The 12,279-nt window shown below is 52.7% G+C and overlaps 1 protein-coding gene across 12 annotated transcripts in view; it reads left to right on the forward strand.

Annotated features, from left to right (window-relative positions):
- MED24 (mediator complex subunit 24) overlaps positions 1 to 12,279 on the forward strand; it is a 40,342-nt gene that overhangs the window by 18,532 nt on the left and 9,531 nt on the right. For 11 of the 12 annotated variants that reach the window (XM_066364258.1, XM_066364261.1, XM_066364260.1 and 8 more), the window contains 12 exons: positions 4,585 to 4,623; positions 4,937 to 5,010; positions 5,353 to 5,585; positions 5,730 to 5,786; positions 8,347 to 8,458; positions 8,607 to 8,757; positions 9,031 to 9,144; positions 9,676 to 9,723; positions 10,120 to 10,202; positions 10,496 to 10,582; positions 11,043 to 11,154; positions 11,668 to 11,810. In XM_066364258.1, coding sequence (XP_066220355.1) covers positions 4,585 to 4,623; positions 4,937 to 5,010; positions 5,353 to 5,585; positions 5,730 to 5,786; positions 8,347 to 8,458; positions 8,607 to 8,757; positions 9,031 to 9,144; positions 9,676 to 9,723; positions 10,120 to 10,202; positions 10,496 to 10,582; positions 11,043 to 11,154; positions 11,668 to 11,810 — 1,253 coding nt within the window. The remainder of the gene's footprint in view (positions 1 to 4,584; positions 4,624 to 4,936; positions 5,011 to 5,352; positions 5,586 to 5,729; positions 5,787 to 8,346; positions 8,459 to 8,606; positions 8,758 to 9,030; positions 9,145 to 9,675; positions 9,724 to 10,119; positions 10,203 to 10,495; positions 10,583 to 11,042; positions 11,155 to 11,667; positions 11,811 to 12,279) is intronic. The other variant, XM_066364269.1, reaches the window with a different exon arrangement.

Consider the following 12,279-nt stretch of genomic DNA (forward strand, 5'->3'; position numbering starts at 1 on the left):
TCCATGGGAGCAAAGTTGACCCGGGCGCTGAGGATGGCTCCATGGCTTCCGCCTCGGGCTAGAATGGCTCCAGTTGCAACAGAGCAACGCACCAAATGGGCAGAGCATCGCCCCCTGGTGGGCATGCCGGGTGGATCCCGGTCGGGCGCATGCGGGAGTCTGACAGCTGCCCCCCATTTCTCACTTCAGAAAAATAAAAAATAAAAAAAGAAAAAAAGCCCTGGCCGGTTGGCTCAGCGGTAGAGCGTCGGCCTAGCGTGCGGAGGACCCGGGTTCGATTCCTGGCCAGGGCACACAGGAGAGGCGCCCATTTGCTTCTCCACCCCTCCGCCGCACTTTCCTCTCTGTCTCTCTCTTCCCCTCCCGCAGCCAAGGCTCCATTGGAGCAAAGATGGCCCGGGCGCTGGGGATGGCTCTGTGGCCTCTGCCCCAGGCGCTAGAGTGGCTCTGGTCGCAATATGGCGACGCCCAGGATGGGCAGAGCATCGCCCCCTGATGGGCAGAGCGTCGCCCCATGGTGGGCGTGCCGGTGGATCCCGGTCGGGCGCATGCGGGAGTCTGTCTGACTGTCTCTCCCCGTTTCCAGCTTCAGAAAAGTGAAAAAAAGAAAAAAAAAAATAAAAAAAGAAAAAAAAAGAAAAGCAAGAGAAGGTGGTATTAGAAAAGCCCTGGAAGAAAGGAGAGGACTGAAGAGTGAGGTGTTTCCTGGTATTAGATGCTGCCAGGAGGTCAGTGAGATCAGAACTGAGAACTGTTTGTGAGGTTTAACAAGAGTTTGCTGATGAGCTTAATGAGAAGATTCATGCAGTGGGAAGGACAGAAGTGATTGGAATGGGCTGAATTGCCAACAGGAGGTGGGAAGGTAGACACAATGAGAACTCTTATGCTTATGAAGAACAGGAGAGAGGGTGATGGTTAATTGGAAATGTGGAGTCTGTGGGAAGTTCATTTAAAAATAGATGAACTTGAGATTTATAAACACTGATGGGAAAAGCAAGAGGGAGGCCCTGGCCAATTAGCTCAGTCGGTTAGAGCATCGTTGTCTTGAAATGACAAGGTTATGGGTTCAATCCCTGGTCAGGGCACATATGGGAAGCAACCAATGAATGCATGATTGGGTGGAACAACAAATGATTCCCCTCCCACTCCTCTCTCCTTTCCTCTCTCTGTCTCTCCTAAAATCAACTAATGAATAAAACATTAAGTCCTGGCCGGATAGCCCGGAGAGCTCGGTTGGTTGGAGCATCATCCCGAAACACAGAGGTTGCTGGTTCAATTCCCAGTCAGGGCACATAGAGGAACAGCTTGATTTCCCTGTCTCTCTGTCTCCCTCTCCTTACATTTCTCTAAATAAAAATAAATAAATAAAAGTGAGTGGGAGAAAGAGGCTGAAGTAACAGTGGGAGAGAAATAATTATACATGAAGGGCCTGGATGACTTACAAAGTGCTGTGCGAAATTAGTGATTTCGTTTTCCTTCAGTCAAGAGGCTCTTCGGTCCAGTGCTGGGCGTGGAGAAGCCACTTCGGCACAGTTGGGGTGTTGAATATGGGGAGCAGAGCTGCTGGAGAGCAGCGCGGGGTCAGTCTGGGCTGGCCAGGTGTGCGGTGGGCCGCACGGGCGGTCTCCAGCCTCGGGCCCGTGTTTGTCGTATAGAGCTCCTGTGTTGATAGATATATTAGGACTGGAATAGGTTAAATCCTGCTGTGAAAAACAGTTCACCATGTGGAAAGTATTTTTAGGTCTCAAGAGTAGAAGCGCCTTATTGATACTGTTAGCAAAAATTTATTGAACAGAGTTCTGATTTTGGGAACCATGTAAACTTATTATAACTAATGACATCCCTCAGCACAGGCAGAATTGGGGGTTTCTCTTCTGGTCAGTTTCTCGTAGGAACATCCAGCTCCCCCTTCAGGTTGGTATCCGACAAGGCTCAGTTCTCGGCCAAGCGCTTGCTATGGGGACATCAGTTATAAATAAACAAACACTTGCCTGGAACGTTATGGTCATCCTGCCCAGGCAGGCTCCCAACTTTCTGATCACTGTCAGACACTAGCGTTGGCTTCACAGTGTGTCCTGCTGAGAGTGGCACTAAACACTAATTGTGTATTTAAGTCTTCTGTGTGTTTTGCACCTGTTTATCCAAGAATATTAGTTAAAGATGTCTGAACAGAGAGCAGTCTGTTCACATGATGGAGAAATTAGACACAGAAGGCATTGCCAAGCGTGAAATTGACCATACTAAGGTCATCAAGGCTGACAGCCTTCTTCGTAAATCTTTGGCAATTTCTATTTTTCTAGTGGCAACAGCCCACAAGGCAGATAATTAATTATCTTGACAGTTTCAGTCATTGTACTCTGTTCTTTTTTTTCTTTATTTGGTGTATTTTGCCACAGATTTTTGAGTATGTGCTTGTGACTCATTTCGATAGTATTACTCATATTTTATCAGTATGCTATAATTATTACTTTTAAAAATATGACAATTTAAAAGACTTTCTATAAGGTTTGATTTCATTTAGGGCATATTATTTCTTTTAAACTGTACCTCATGTCTTATGGTGATAAATAGGGTTTACTAATAGAAATTTGTTTTGAGGTGAAATTTTTTTTTTTTGTCAGAATATTAGTTACTAGAATTCATCCATCCAAAGCAATCAAAACTTACGGCAGATATACCATCTGCTAGACCCCAGCCTTGCTTCTAGAGAAACAGATAAAAATTTATCACAGTTTTTGTGTTCAGGAAGATCACTCTTCAGGTGGAATGTCTCAAAATGTGTTTTGGAAATACTGGTTAAATGAGATTCCTTGGTCAAATGAACTTGAAAAGTATGCTTACTTCCTGTCCAGTGATCTGAGAGATTCTCATTTTATACAAGTGTATTGTGGTTCAGAGAAGTTCTCCAGTAAAGAAAGCTCTTTACTGAAAGAACCCTTCCTTTAAATAAGGCTCTTTACTTTTTTTTTTTTTTACAGAGACAGAAAGAGAGTCAGAGGGAGGGATAGACAGGGACAGACAGACAGGAATGGAGAGAGATGAGAAGCATCAATCATCAGTTTTTCGTTGCGACACCTTGGTTGTTCATTAATTGCTTTCTCATATGTGCCTTGACCGTGGGCCTTCAGCAGACCGAGTGACCCCTTGCTCAAGCCAGTGACCTTGGGTCCAAGCTGGTGAGCTTTTCTCAAACCAGATGAGCCCGCGCTCAAGCTGGCGACCTTGGGGTCTCGAACCTGGGTCCTCTGCATCCCAGTCCGACGCTCTATCCACTGCACCACTGCCTGGTCAGGCTAAATAAAGCTCTTTATATATGTTCAATCCAGGGCTTTTCAAATTCATATCACATAGAAGCTCTGTGTGTGTGTGTGTGTGTGTGTGTGTGTGTGTTTGTAAAATTTCTTAACATCTTTAGGAACCTTTGGAACAACATCATCCAGGAGAACTTTCTGCAATGAGAAAATGTTCTGACCTGACCTGTGGTGGCGCAGTGGATAAAGCGTCGACCTGGAAATGCTGAGGTTGCCGGTTCAAAACCCTGGGCTTGCCTGGTCAAGGCACATATGGGAGTTGATGCTTCCAGCTCCTCCCCACCTTCTCTCTGTCACTCTCCTTCTCTGTCTCTCTCCTCTCTAAAATGAATAAAATAAAATAAAAAAAGAAATCATTTTAAAAAAAAGAAAAAATGTTCTGTATCTGTGCTGTCTAATACAGTAGCCTTTAGCCACATAGGCCATTGAGCACTTGAAATTTGGCTAATATGACCACGGAACTGAGTTTTAAATTTTGTTTAACTTGAAAAAGCCATGTATGGCTGGTGGCATCCCTTTTGGGACAGTGCAGCTTTAAAAACTACTTTGGGAAATGCTGATCTAAGGGCGTGTCCTTACTTATTCATTCTACAAACATTATCAGCAAGATCACGGGTCACTGAATAAAGGTGTCCTTGTCCTCAAGGAGCTCCTTGTTTGATGGGGGCAGCAGACACCAGCGGTGCAGTGGTGGGCGCAAGGGGGTTACTGGGAGCACAAAGGAAGGAGTTCGGCTTTGGGGGGAGGTTGGAGTCGATCGGAGAACATGTCTGGAAGAGCCCTGGAGAATAATGCCTAGAGAAATGAGGAAGCGTGGCCATAACGAAATTCTCGACCTATCGCAAGGTGCGGTTACTACTTAGTCACTGCAAAAAAAAAAAAATGTCTACTTGTCTGCAGTTCTTGTCCAAATGAAATCGCTGTGATAGAAGTTGTAGGAGTACAGGAACATACCGTAACCTAGCTCTGTTCATTCTTCTGCCCACTGGCAGTTAGTTAGCCCTTGTATATAGTGGACAGTGACACATGGCACCTTTAATACCCCCAAGTCACCTAAGTGAGTTTATGCTTCTGATGTCCTTTGTGATGAGTCTGATAGAAGGAGGAACGGGGACGATGTCTAGTGTTACTGCCTCTCTTTTAATGGGTTGAGGATGGCTTGTGCAGGGGTTGAGGTTTCAGGAGAGCTGCAGCAACTTCACGTGTCAGCGTTTGTTGCTCTCGCCTGTGGGACACTAGTTGTCTGAACTTTATCTTTCTTCTTTCCCTCCAGATGGTGTCCTACTCCTCTGTCCTCACAGCTATCAGTAAGGTATGACCATAGCCACTAACAGGCTGGCTGGGGGGCAGGGGGACAGAGATATGGTAGAGACAGCCGGGCCCCACCTTCCTGACCGCCCTGCTCATGTGACCGCGGAGGCTGGACAGGCGATGCCTCTGGCTGGCATTGCTGCCTTCCACTGGGGGGGGGCGTTCTGGGAAGCAGGGGCTGGCGTTTCCAGTGTTGAAAGGCTGCCCAGTCTGCAACCTGAGGTGGGAGGAAAGGTGAGCAGGACTCAGTCTCCCATCTGCTGCATGTGTGAGACCGGGGCTTGACGGTAGCATCACCACTGTTTCTTTTACAGTTTGATGACTTTTCCCGGGACCTGTGTGTCCAGGCTTTGCTAGATATCATGGACATGTTTTGTGACCGACTGAGGTAATGGCTGGAGTGAGGGGCTTACAACCTGAACGTTAGCTTAGTGTAAAGGAGAAGCTCCCAGTATATAGACCGAGCCTGCCTCTGTGACTTCCCACGCTCCCCCCCTCCTGCTCACCAACACCCATCTCCATCCCGTTCTACTCATTCCTTAGGACAAAAATGCCTCTTCTGATTTGGAGTAGCTCATTTGAAATCTTGTGCAGGGCTGTCTTCCCCAGGACTTTGCTAGATTCCCAGCTCTCTTCCCTGGTAGGGGAGTGCCAGACACCCTGGGGAGCGTTGGTGTGGGTCGGATTTCAGCCTTTGGAGCAGAGCCAGACTTTGCATCCTTTCCCGTAGCTGTCATGGCAAAGCGGAGGAGTGCATTGGGCTGTGCCGGGCCCTTCTCAGCGCCCTCCACTGGCTGCTGCGCTGCACCACAGCTTCTGCAGAGCGGCTCCAGGAGGGCTTGGAGGCTGGCACGCCCGCTGCTGGGGAGAAGCTGCTTGCCATGTGCCTGCAGCGCCTGGAGAAGACCCTCAGCAGCACCAAGAACCGGGCCCTGCTCCACATCGCCAAACTAGAGGAGGCCTGTATGTCCCCTCGTTCCCCTGAGCCCCACCTGCCACTGCTCCCATATCTGGTTCTTTAATTGAGAGGGGAGAGGCAGGATGGCATCCCACTTCTTTCCAGGAGGATCTGAAATCATCCCACTTCCTTTTTTTTCTCCCCATAAGCATTGCATACATCCCAGGGACTTGGGCAGGGTGGCACCCGAGCCAATCAACCAACAGGTATTTACTGAGCATTATTGTATGCCCAGCACTGTGCCAGGTGCTGGGGGTGGGGGGCGGGGGGCTACTGAAGGAGCATGTGGCAGGGTCCCTGCCCTCAACCAGTGTACACACTAGCGGGGAGCAAGACTAGTGTGTAACATACGTGGAAAAAACTTGAGGACAAGGCAAGCACGTGATCTGTCCCTGAGTTTGTCTCCATGTTACTGATCATCTGAAAAACAGTGGCTCTTGTGTCTGAGCGTTGGCTAAAACGCCTTGAGACCTGTCTGCTGTCAGGACTACTGTGCCACAAGGCTCTTGTTAAATACTGGAATCCTCTGGAGCCTGAGATCAGACAGATCACCTAATGGGAGGGAAGATTCTGATATTCTGGACGTGGGGCTCAAAGGCCACAGTCTTGCCGTGGCTTGAGACCACCTAAGGATCTCTTGTTCTCCAATAATGAGAATGCTAGAGTGGGTTATCTCCAGGTCTTCAAGACCTGGTTGAAGAACTTCTTACAGGATTAGTATATTTCTTCTCAAAATATGTTTTATTGACTGTGAAAAGTACAAGTACAGAAAGGTGGCCACCATGTAAAAATGGGCTGCGTTAGCAGTTTCTTACCTATCTTGAGCACTTGACAAATGTTTATTGGCTGAAAATGAATGAATATTTAAGTTAATTTTAATGGATCTCAGGTCTTATCTTTTTGTTTTTGTGTTTTTTCCCCTATGCTACATGAAGGTTAATGGGCTAGTTGGTGCCATATTCATCATTTGACCCTCTGGAATTGTAACTAGGAAAAGTGACTTATAATAAGTGCTAAATCATGCAATATAGACCGTGAGTTCAGACATTTAGGATGAGAGATCAGTGGGTTGGACTGTTGGGTAAGTTGTTAAAGGAGCTGGGCTTGAACAGAGGCATGAAGGCTACTGAGAGTTGGCGAGGTGAATGAGCAGGAGGGGCATTTCAGAGGGGAGGACAGCTAGAGCAGAGGCCCAGACGGAGTGGCAGAGCCCGGAGGGGCATTTCAGAGGGGAGGACAGCTAGAGCAGAGGCCCAGACAGAGTGGCAGAGCCCGGAGGGGCATTTCAGAAGGGAGGACAGCTAGAGCAGAGGCCCAGACAGTGGCAGAGCCCAGAGGGGCATTTCAGAGGGGAGGACAGCTAGAGCAGAGGCCCAGACGGAGTGGCAGAGCCTGGAGGGGCATTTCAGAGGGGAGGACAGCTAGAGCAGAGGCCCAGACGGAGTGGCAGAGCCTGGAGGGGCATTTCAGAGGGGAGGACAGCTAGAGCAGAGGCCCAGACAGTGGCAGAGCCCGGAGGGGCACTTCAGAGGGGAGGGCAGCTAGAGCAGAGGCCCAGACAGTGGCAGAGCCCGGAGGGGCACTTCAGAGGGGAGGGCAGCTAGAGCAGAGGCCCAGACAGTGGCAGAGCCCGGAGGGGCATTTCAGAAGGGAGGACAGCTAGAGCAGAGGCCCAGACAGTGGCAGAGCCCGGAGGGGCATTTCAGAGGGGAGGACAGCTAGAGCAGAGGCCCAGACGGAGTGGCAGAGCCCGGAGGGGCATTTCAGAAGGGAGGACAGCTAGAGCAGAGGCCCAGACAGAGTGGCAGAGCCCGGAGGGGCATTTCAGAAGGGAGGACAGCTAGAGCAGAGGCCCAGACGGAGTGGCAGAGCCCGGAGGGGCATTTCAGAGGGGAGGACAGCTAGAGCAGAGGCCCAGACGGAGTGGCAGAGCCCGGAGGGGCATTTCAGAGGGGAGCATAGCTGTAGCAGAGGCCCAGACAGTGGCAGAGCCCGGAGGGGCATTTCAGAGGGGAGGACAGCTAGAGCAGAGGCCCAGACAGTGGCAGAGCCCGGAGGGGCACTTCAGAGGGGAGGACAGCTAGAGCAGAGGCCCAGACAGTGGCAGAGCCCGGAGGGGCATTTCAGAGGGGAGGACAGCTAGAGCAGAGGCCCAGACGGAGTGGCAGAGCCCGGAGGGGCATTTCAGAGGGGAGGACAGCTAGAGCAGAGGCCCAGACGGAGTGGCAGAGCCCGGAGGGGCATTTCAGAGGGGAGGGCAGCTAGAGCAGAGGCCCAGACAGTGGCAGAGCCCAGAGGGGCATTTCAGAGGGGAGGACAGCTAGAGCAGAGGCCCAGACGGAGTGGCAGAGCCCGGCAGGCTGTGTAGGAGTCCAGCGTGACTGGGTTGGAGAGTGTCAGCCGCGGGCAAGGCTGGCACACTCCCAGAGTGACTTGTGGCCGCCTCCGTGTTCCAGCCACTGGACACTCCCCCCGCCCTGGCCCCTCTGACACTGCCTGTCCTAGGACATACGTAGTCTCTGACGTCAGCTGCACACCGCCCCTAGCAGTCAGGCCTCTGGGACTAGTTTCCAGGGGCTTCACTGTTGGTATGCACCCTCCTAGAAACAGCGCATGCTGCCCCCAAGCCCCCAGCCTCCATGTCATCCCCAGGGGACGCCCCCTTGCGTGGTTTTGTGGGCCCAGGGGGTGCCAAAGTCGAGTGTGAGGCCAGTCCCTCCCTCTCCTCTGTTTCCCAGCGTGTCTGCATTTCCCTTTCCCCGCCAGCCTCCTGGACAGCCATCGAGCATTCTCTCGTGAAGCTTGGGGAGATCCTGGCCGGTCTCAGCAGCCCCCAGCTCCGGAGCCGGGCTGAGCAGTGTGGCACGCTCATTAGGAGGTACCCGCTCCTAGGGTGACTGGGGAAGGGCCAGGTGGGTGGCTCGGGCGGGGCGTCACGTGGCGTCTGGCCCGGGCCCTTCCGCTCCCAGCCGCTCTGCAGCTCTTCCCAGCTCACCAGACGCCATCCTGTGCGTCTGTCCTCCCAGCATCCCCACCATGCTGTCTGTGCACTCCGAGCAGCTGAACAAAACTGGCTTCCCCACGGTCCACGCGCTGGTCCTGCTGGAGGGCACCATGAACCTGACCGGCGAGACGCAGCCCCTCGTGGAGCAGCTGATGATGGTGAAACGCATGCAGGTGGGGGGCAGAGCTGCCTCTCTTTCCCCAAGCTGGCTGGGCTTGCGGGGGCAGGATAGGGGATTCCTCTGGTCCTTCTGGGAGAAATAGGGTTTCTCCTGTTCGTGGTGGAAAGTGGATCCCAGCCCCGCACGGTCCTGCCATCTCACCTGACGGCCCTTGCTCTCACCTTCCTGGGTTTTGCAGTCTCTGACCCAGCCTGACTCCGGGGCCTACAGAAGGTGCAGGGGGAGTGGGGTCCCCCTCATGCCTCGCCCTTGGGTCTCCCTGCAGCATATCCCCACCCCGCTTTTCGTCCTGGAGATCTGGAAAGCTTGCCTTGTGGGGCTCATCGAGTCTCCTGAGGGCACGGAGGAGCTCAAGTGGACAGCTTTCACCTTCCTCAAGGTACCTGGGCCCCGGAGCGGCAGGAGAGCCATTCTGGGAATGGTTCTCGGGAAAAGCAGCGACACTGGATTTTTGCACTTGTTTCTTCCTGCTGGCGTCACGCCCAGCCTGCCCGGTCCCCCAGCACAAGTTCCCATCCATGATTTCTCTAAAAGTCCCAGGGCCAAATTTAGCCCACTTGGCAGGCCTCTGCTTAGCACACAGGTGCTGTTTAGCTCAGTCCTTACCCAGACTGGTGCGGGCCAGTTACAGGACCCAGGGAAGTGGGCCTGGCCCTTGAAGCAGGGGTTTCCCTGTTGTTTATGGCATTTCCTGTTGAGCCGACAGAAGCAAGGGGTCCTTTGTTCTGTGGGCTGAGGGCACCAGGCCCTTGGGTACCTGTCAGCTCTCTGGCGGGGCTCCAAGAGTGCTTTCGCTCTCAGGCAGGAGTGGTCTTGTCTCTGCCCAGAGCAGGGGCCCAGGGGGTGCCTGTAGCCCCGGGTGGAAGAGAAGAACTCGCGCTTCCTGTTTTTTCCCTGCCTCATCCTCTAGATCCCACAGGTTCTGGTGAAGTTGAAGAAATACTCTCACGGGGACAAGGTGAGTAGAAGAAGTGAGATGGAGGGGGCATGGGAGCAGGTGGACCCCTGTTTCCGCCCTGGAGCAGCAAGGGCAAGGGAAGGGTCACTTAACTGGAGTAGTGGGTCCTTATGTCTGGGAGAAGGGAAGAGTGTGTGCACCTGAGCACCTGTGTGACCACACACCTGCACCCAGTCCCCAGACAGGAGGCAGCCAGGCTGCCTGAGATGGCCAGGGCTGGGGGTGGCCCTGTGGGGTGACGCCCATACTTCTCCCGTCTAGTCACTGGAAGCTGGTGGGTGGGCACGGCCAACTTGTAGGCTCTTGTATCCAGCGGTGTCCTTGTGAGCCTGCAGCACAGGCTGTGGGTGGGGAGGAAGACCTGGAAGCCAGACGGCAACTTCTGGCTCTTTGTAGGACTTTACCGAGGATGTCAGTTGTGCTTTTGAGTTCCTCCTGAAGCTCACACCCCTGCTGGACAAGGCTGACCAGCGCTGCAAGTACGAACTGCCCCGTGTCACTCGGCTGGAAGGTGTCCCGGGCTCTTCCACTGCCTCTCTGTGCCAGAGAAGCCTCAAAGGACTGTCTCATTGTTTGCTGCCCTTGGCAGGAGCAGGAGACGACAGCCCCAGGGCTGCCAAGCGCCCAGCCCCTCTACCTTCTACCTTCCCTCCAGCACTGCAAACATCCTGCAGCCTGCAGGAGGGTGGTCACCGGGCTGGGACCCATTGCTTCTGCCCCTCCAGCATCCCTGCACTGTGCCCAGTCCCCTCATCATCTTTTTCTCTCACAGCTGTGACTTTACAGACTTCCTACTTCAAGAATGTAGGAAGCAAGGGCTTCTGGCTGAAGGCAGTGTGAACAACCTTATGGCCAAGCGGTAAGTGAGAGCTCCCTTGGGCGCCGCAGGGACCCTTTGCCCTTCCTCTCTCGTGTCCAGACTGGGCTGGTGGGTCTGTCTAGAGTGCCTCCTGTCTAGAGTTTGGGGTGCGGGTGATCGGGACCAGGCCTATGTGTACCAGGAACCAGAGACATGGGTTTCTGCACACTAGGGTTTTGCCCTTTCAGGTGCATGCTTTAACTATCAGCCTCCTTCGTGATCCAAGTCAAAACCCTAAACCTTCCTCCAGTCTCAAATAAACTTCCAAAATAAATGTAATGACCAATGACAAATTGAAGCTACAGCAATACTGGATACGCTATCATAAATGTCACCAGCCACCAAAGGTTCTCAAGTGCTTTCCACCTTCTCTGTGCCTCTGCTTCTGGGGCCGGACTGGGGAGCGTGTTGGGAATTCATTTCTATTCCTCTTCTCCTGGCCGACTGGTTATGGCCACAGCGCAGCAGACCGGGAGCATGCACCCCAGCAGAAATCAGGAGAAAATGCCAACATCCAGCCCAATCCCGGGCTGATCCTCCGAGCGGAGCCTACTGTCACCAACATCCTCAAAGTGAGTGCAGCCTTCCCTCGCCACCTTCCCTCTTTCCAGTTTTCTGTCTACTTTCAGATAAATAAACAGAGGCTATTGACCTCTCTCTCTTCCGGCTTCTGTACGGTTCCTTTGGACGTAGAGGAAGGGGGGTGGCAGGAAAGCCGCCACGGAAAACTAACATTGAGCATCGCTTGTAAGCCAGGCCCTGTGGCAGGCGCTTTCGCTTGGCTCATCTGGTGCGGAAACGATGGAGAGTCTCACAGTGGCGGCTTTGCCTGCTCAGCCCCACGACCATTGTCCCCGTTTAGTTGGGGAGGATGGATCGGAGAGCAAGGATAAGATTTTAGAAACTTTTCCAGATTGGAGTCAGAAAGACATAGATTAAGTTGCCGGTGATGAAGTACCTACCATTTAATGGACACAGAGAGAGAGAGAGAGAGAGAGAGAGAGAGAGAGAGAGAGAGATGGGCTAGGCTGTATCCGGGGGGTCTTCAGTGTTCTTCAGGACTTGATTTCCTGTCGTGTCCCCAGACGATGGATGCAGACCACTCCAAGTCCCCAGAGGGGCTGCTGGGGGTCCTGGGCCACATGCTGTCTGGGAAGAGTCTGGACCTGTTGCTGGCTGCAGCCGCCGCCACCGGGAAGCTTAAGTCCTTTGCCCGGAAATTCATCAAGTAAGGAAGGCAGAGCTCCTGCCCACAGCTGGGGAGGCATGTTTGAAGGAGGAGGTAACGGGTGAGGCCCTGGGGTCTGGGTCTCCCCAGGGATGTTCAGGCAGAGGCAGAGGGGGCCCTGGGGGAAGGGCCATCTGTTTGGACACGGAGCCTCGTTTTCCTCCACTTGAGGAAGAAGCAGGGGAGTTTGAGGAGGTGACAAGGCATTGAACAGTTGGTGTGGAGGGATTCCGTGTGAGCCCAGTCATCAATCGGGCGCAGATTCTTTTGACTTTTTTGTTATTGTTAAGGAATATGATATATAGAACATTGTTCTATTCAGCAAGCCATTTTCTAGGCCTTGGAAATATTTTGAAAATAAAGTTATTTTCTCTGTAGCAAAGGTGCTCATTTTAAGTTTAACCTGTAAGTCGGGCTCTGGTGACCCCCTCTGCGTGAGGATAGTCCCCCAGCCCCAGCTGTTGCTCTG

Source organism: Saccopteryx leptura, chromosome 2 (genome assembly GCF_036850995.1).
Source record: "Saccopteryx leptura isolate mSacLep1 chromosome 2, mSacLep1_pri_phased_curated, whole genome shotgun sequence".
NCBI lineage: Eukaryota > Metazoa > Chordata > Mammalia > Chiroptera > Emballonuridae > Saccopteryx > Saccopteryx leptura.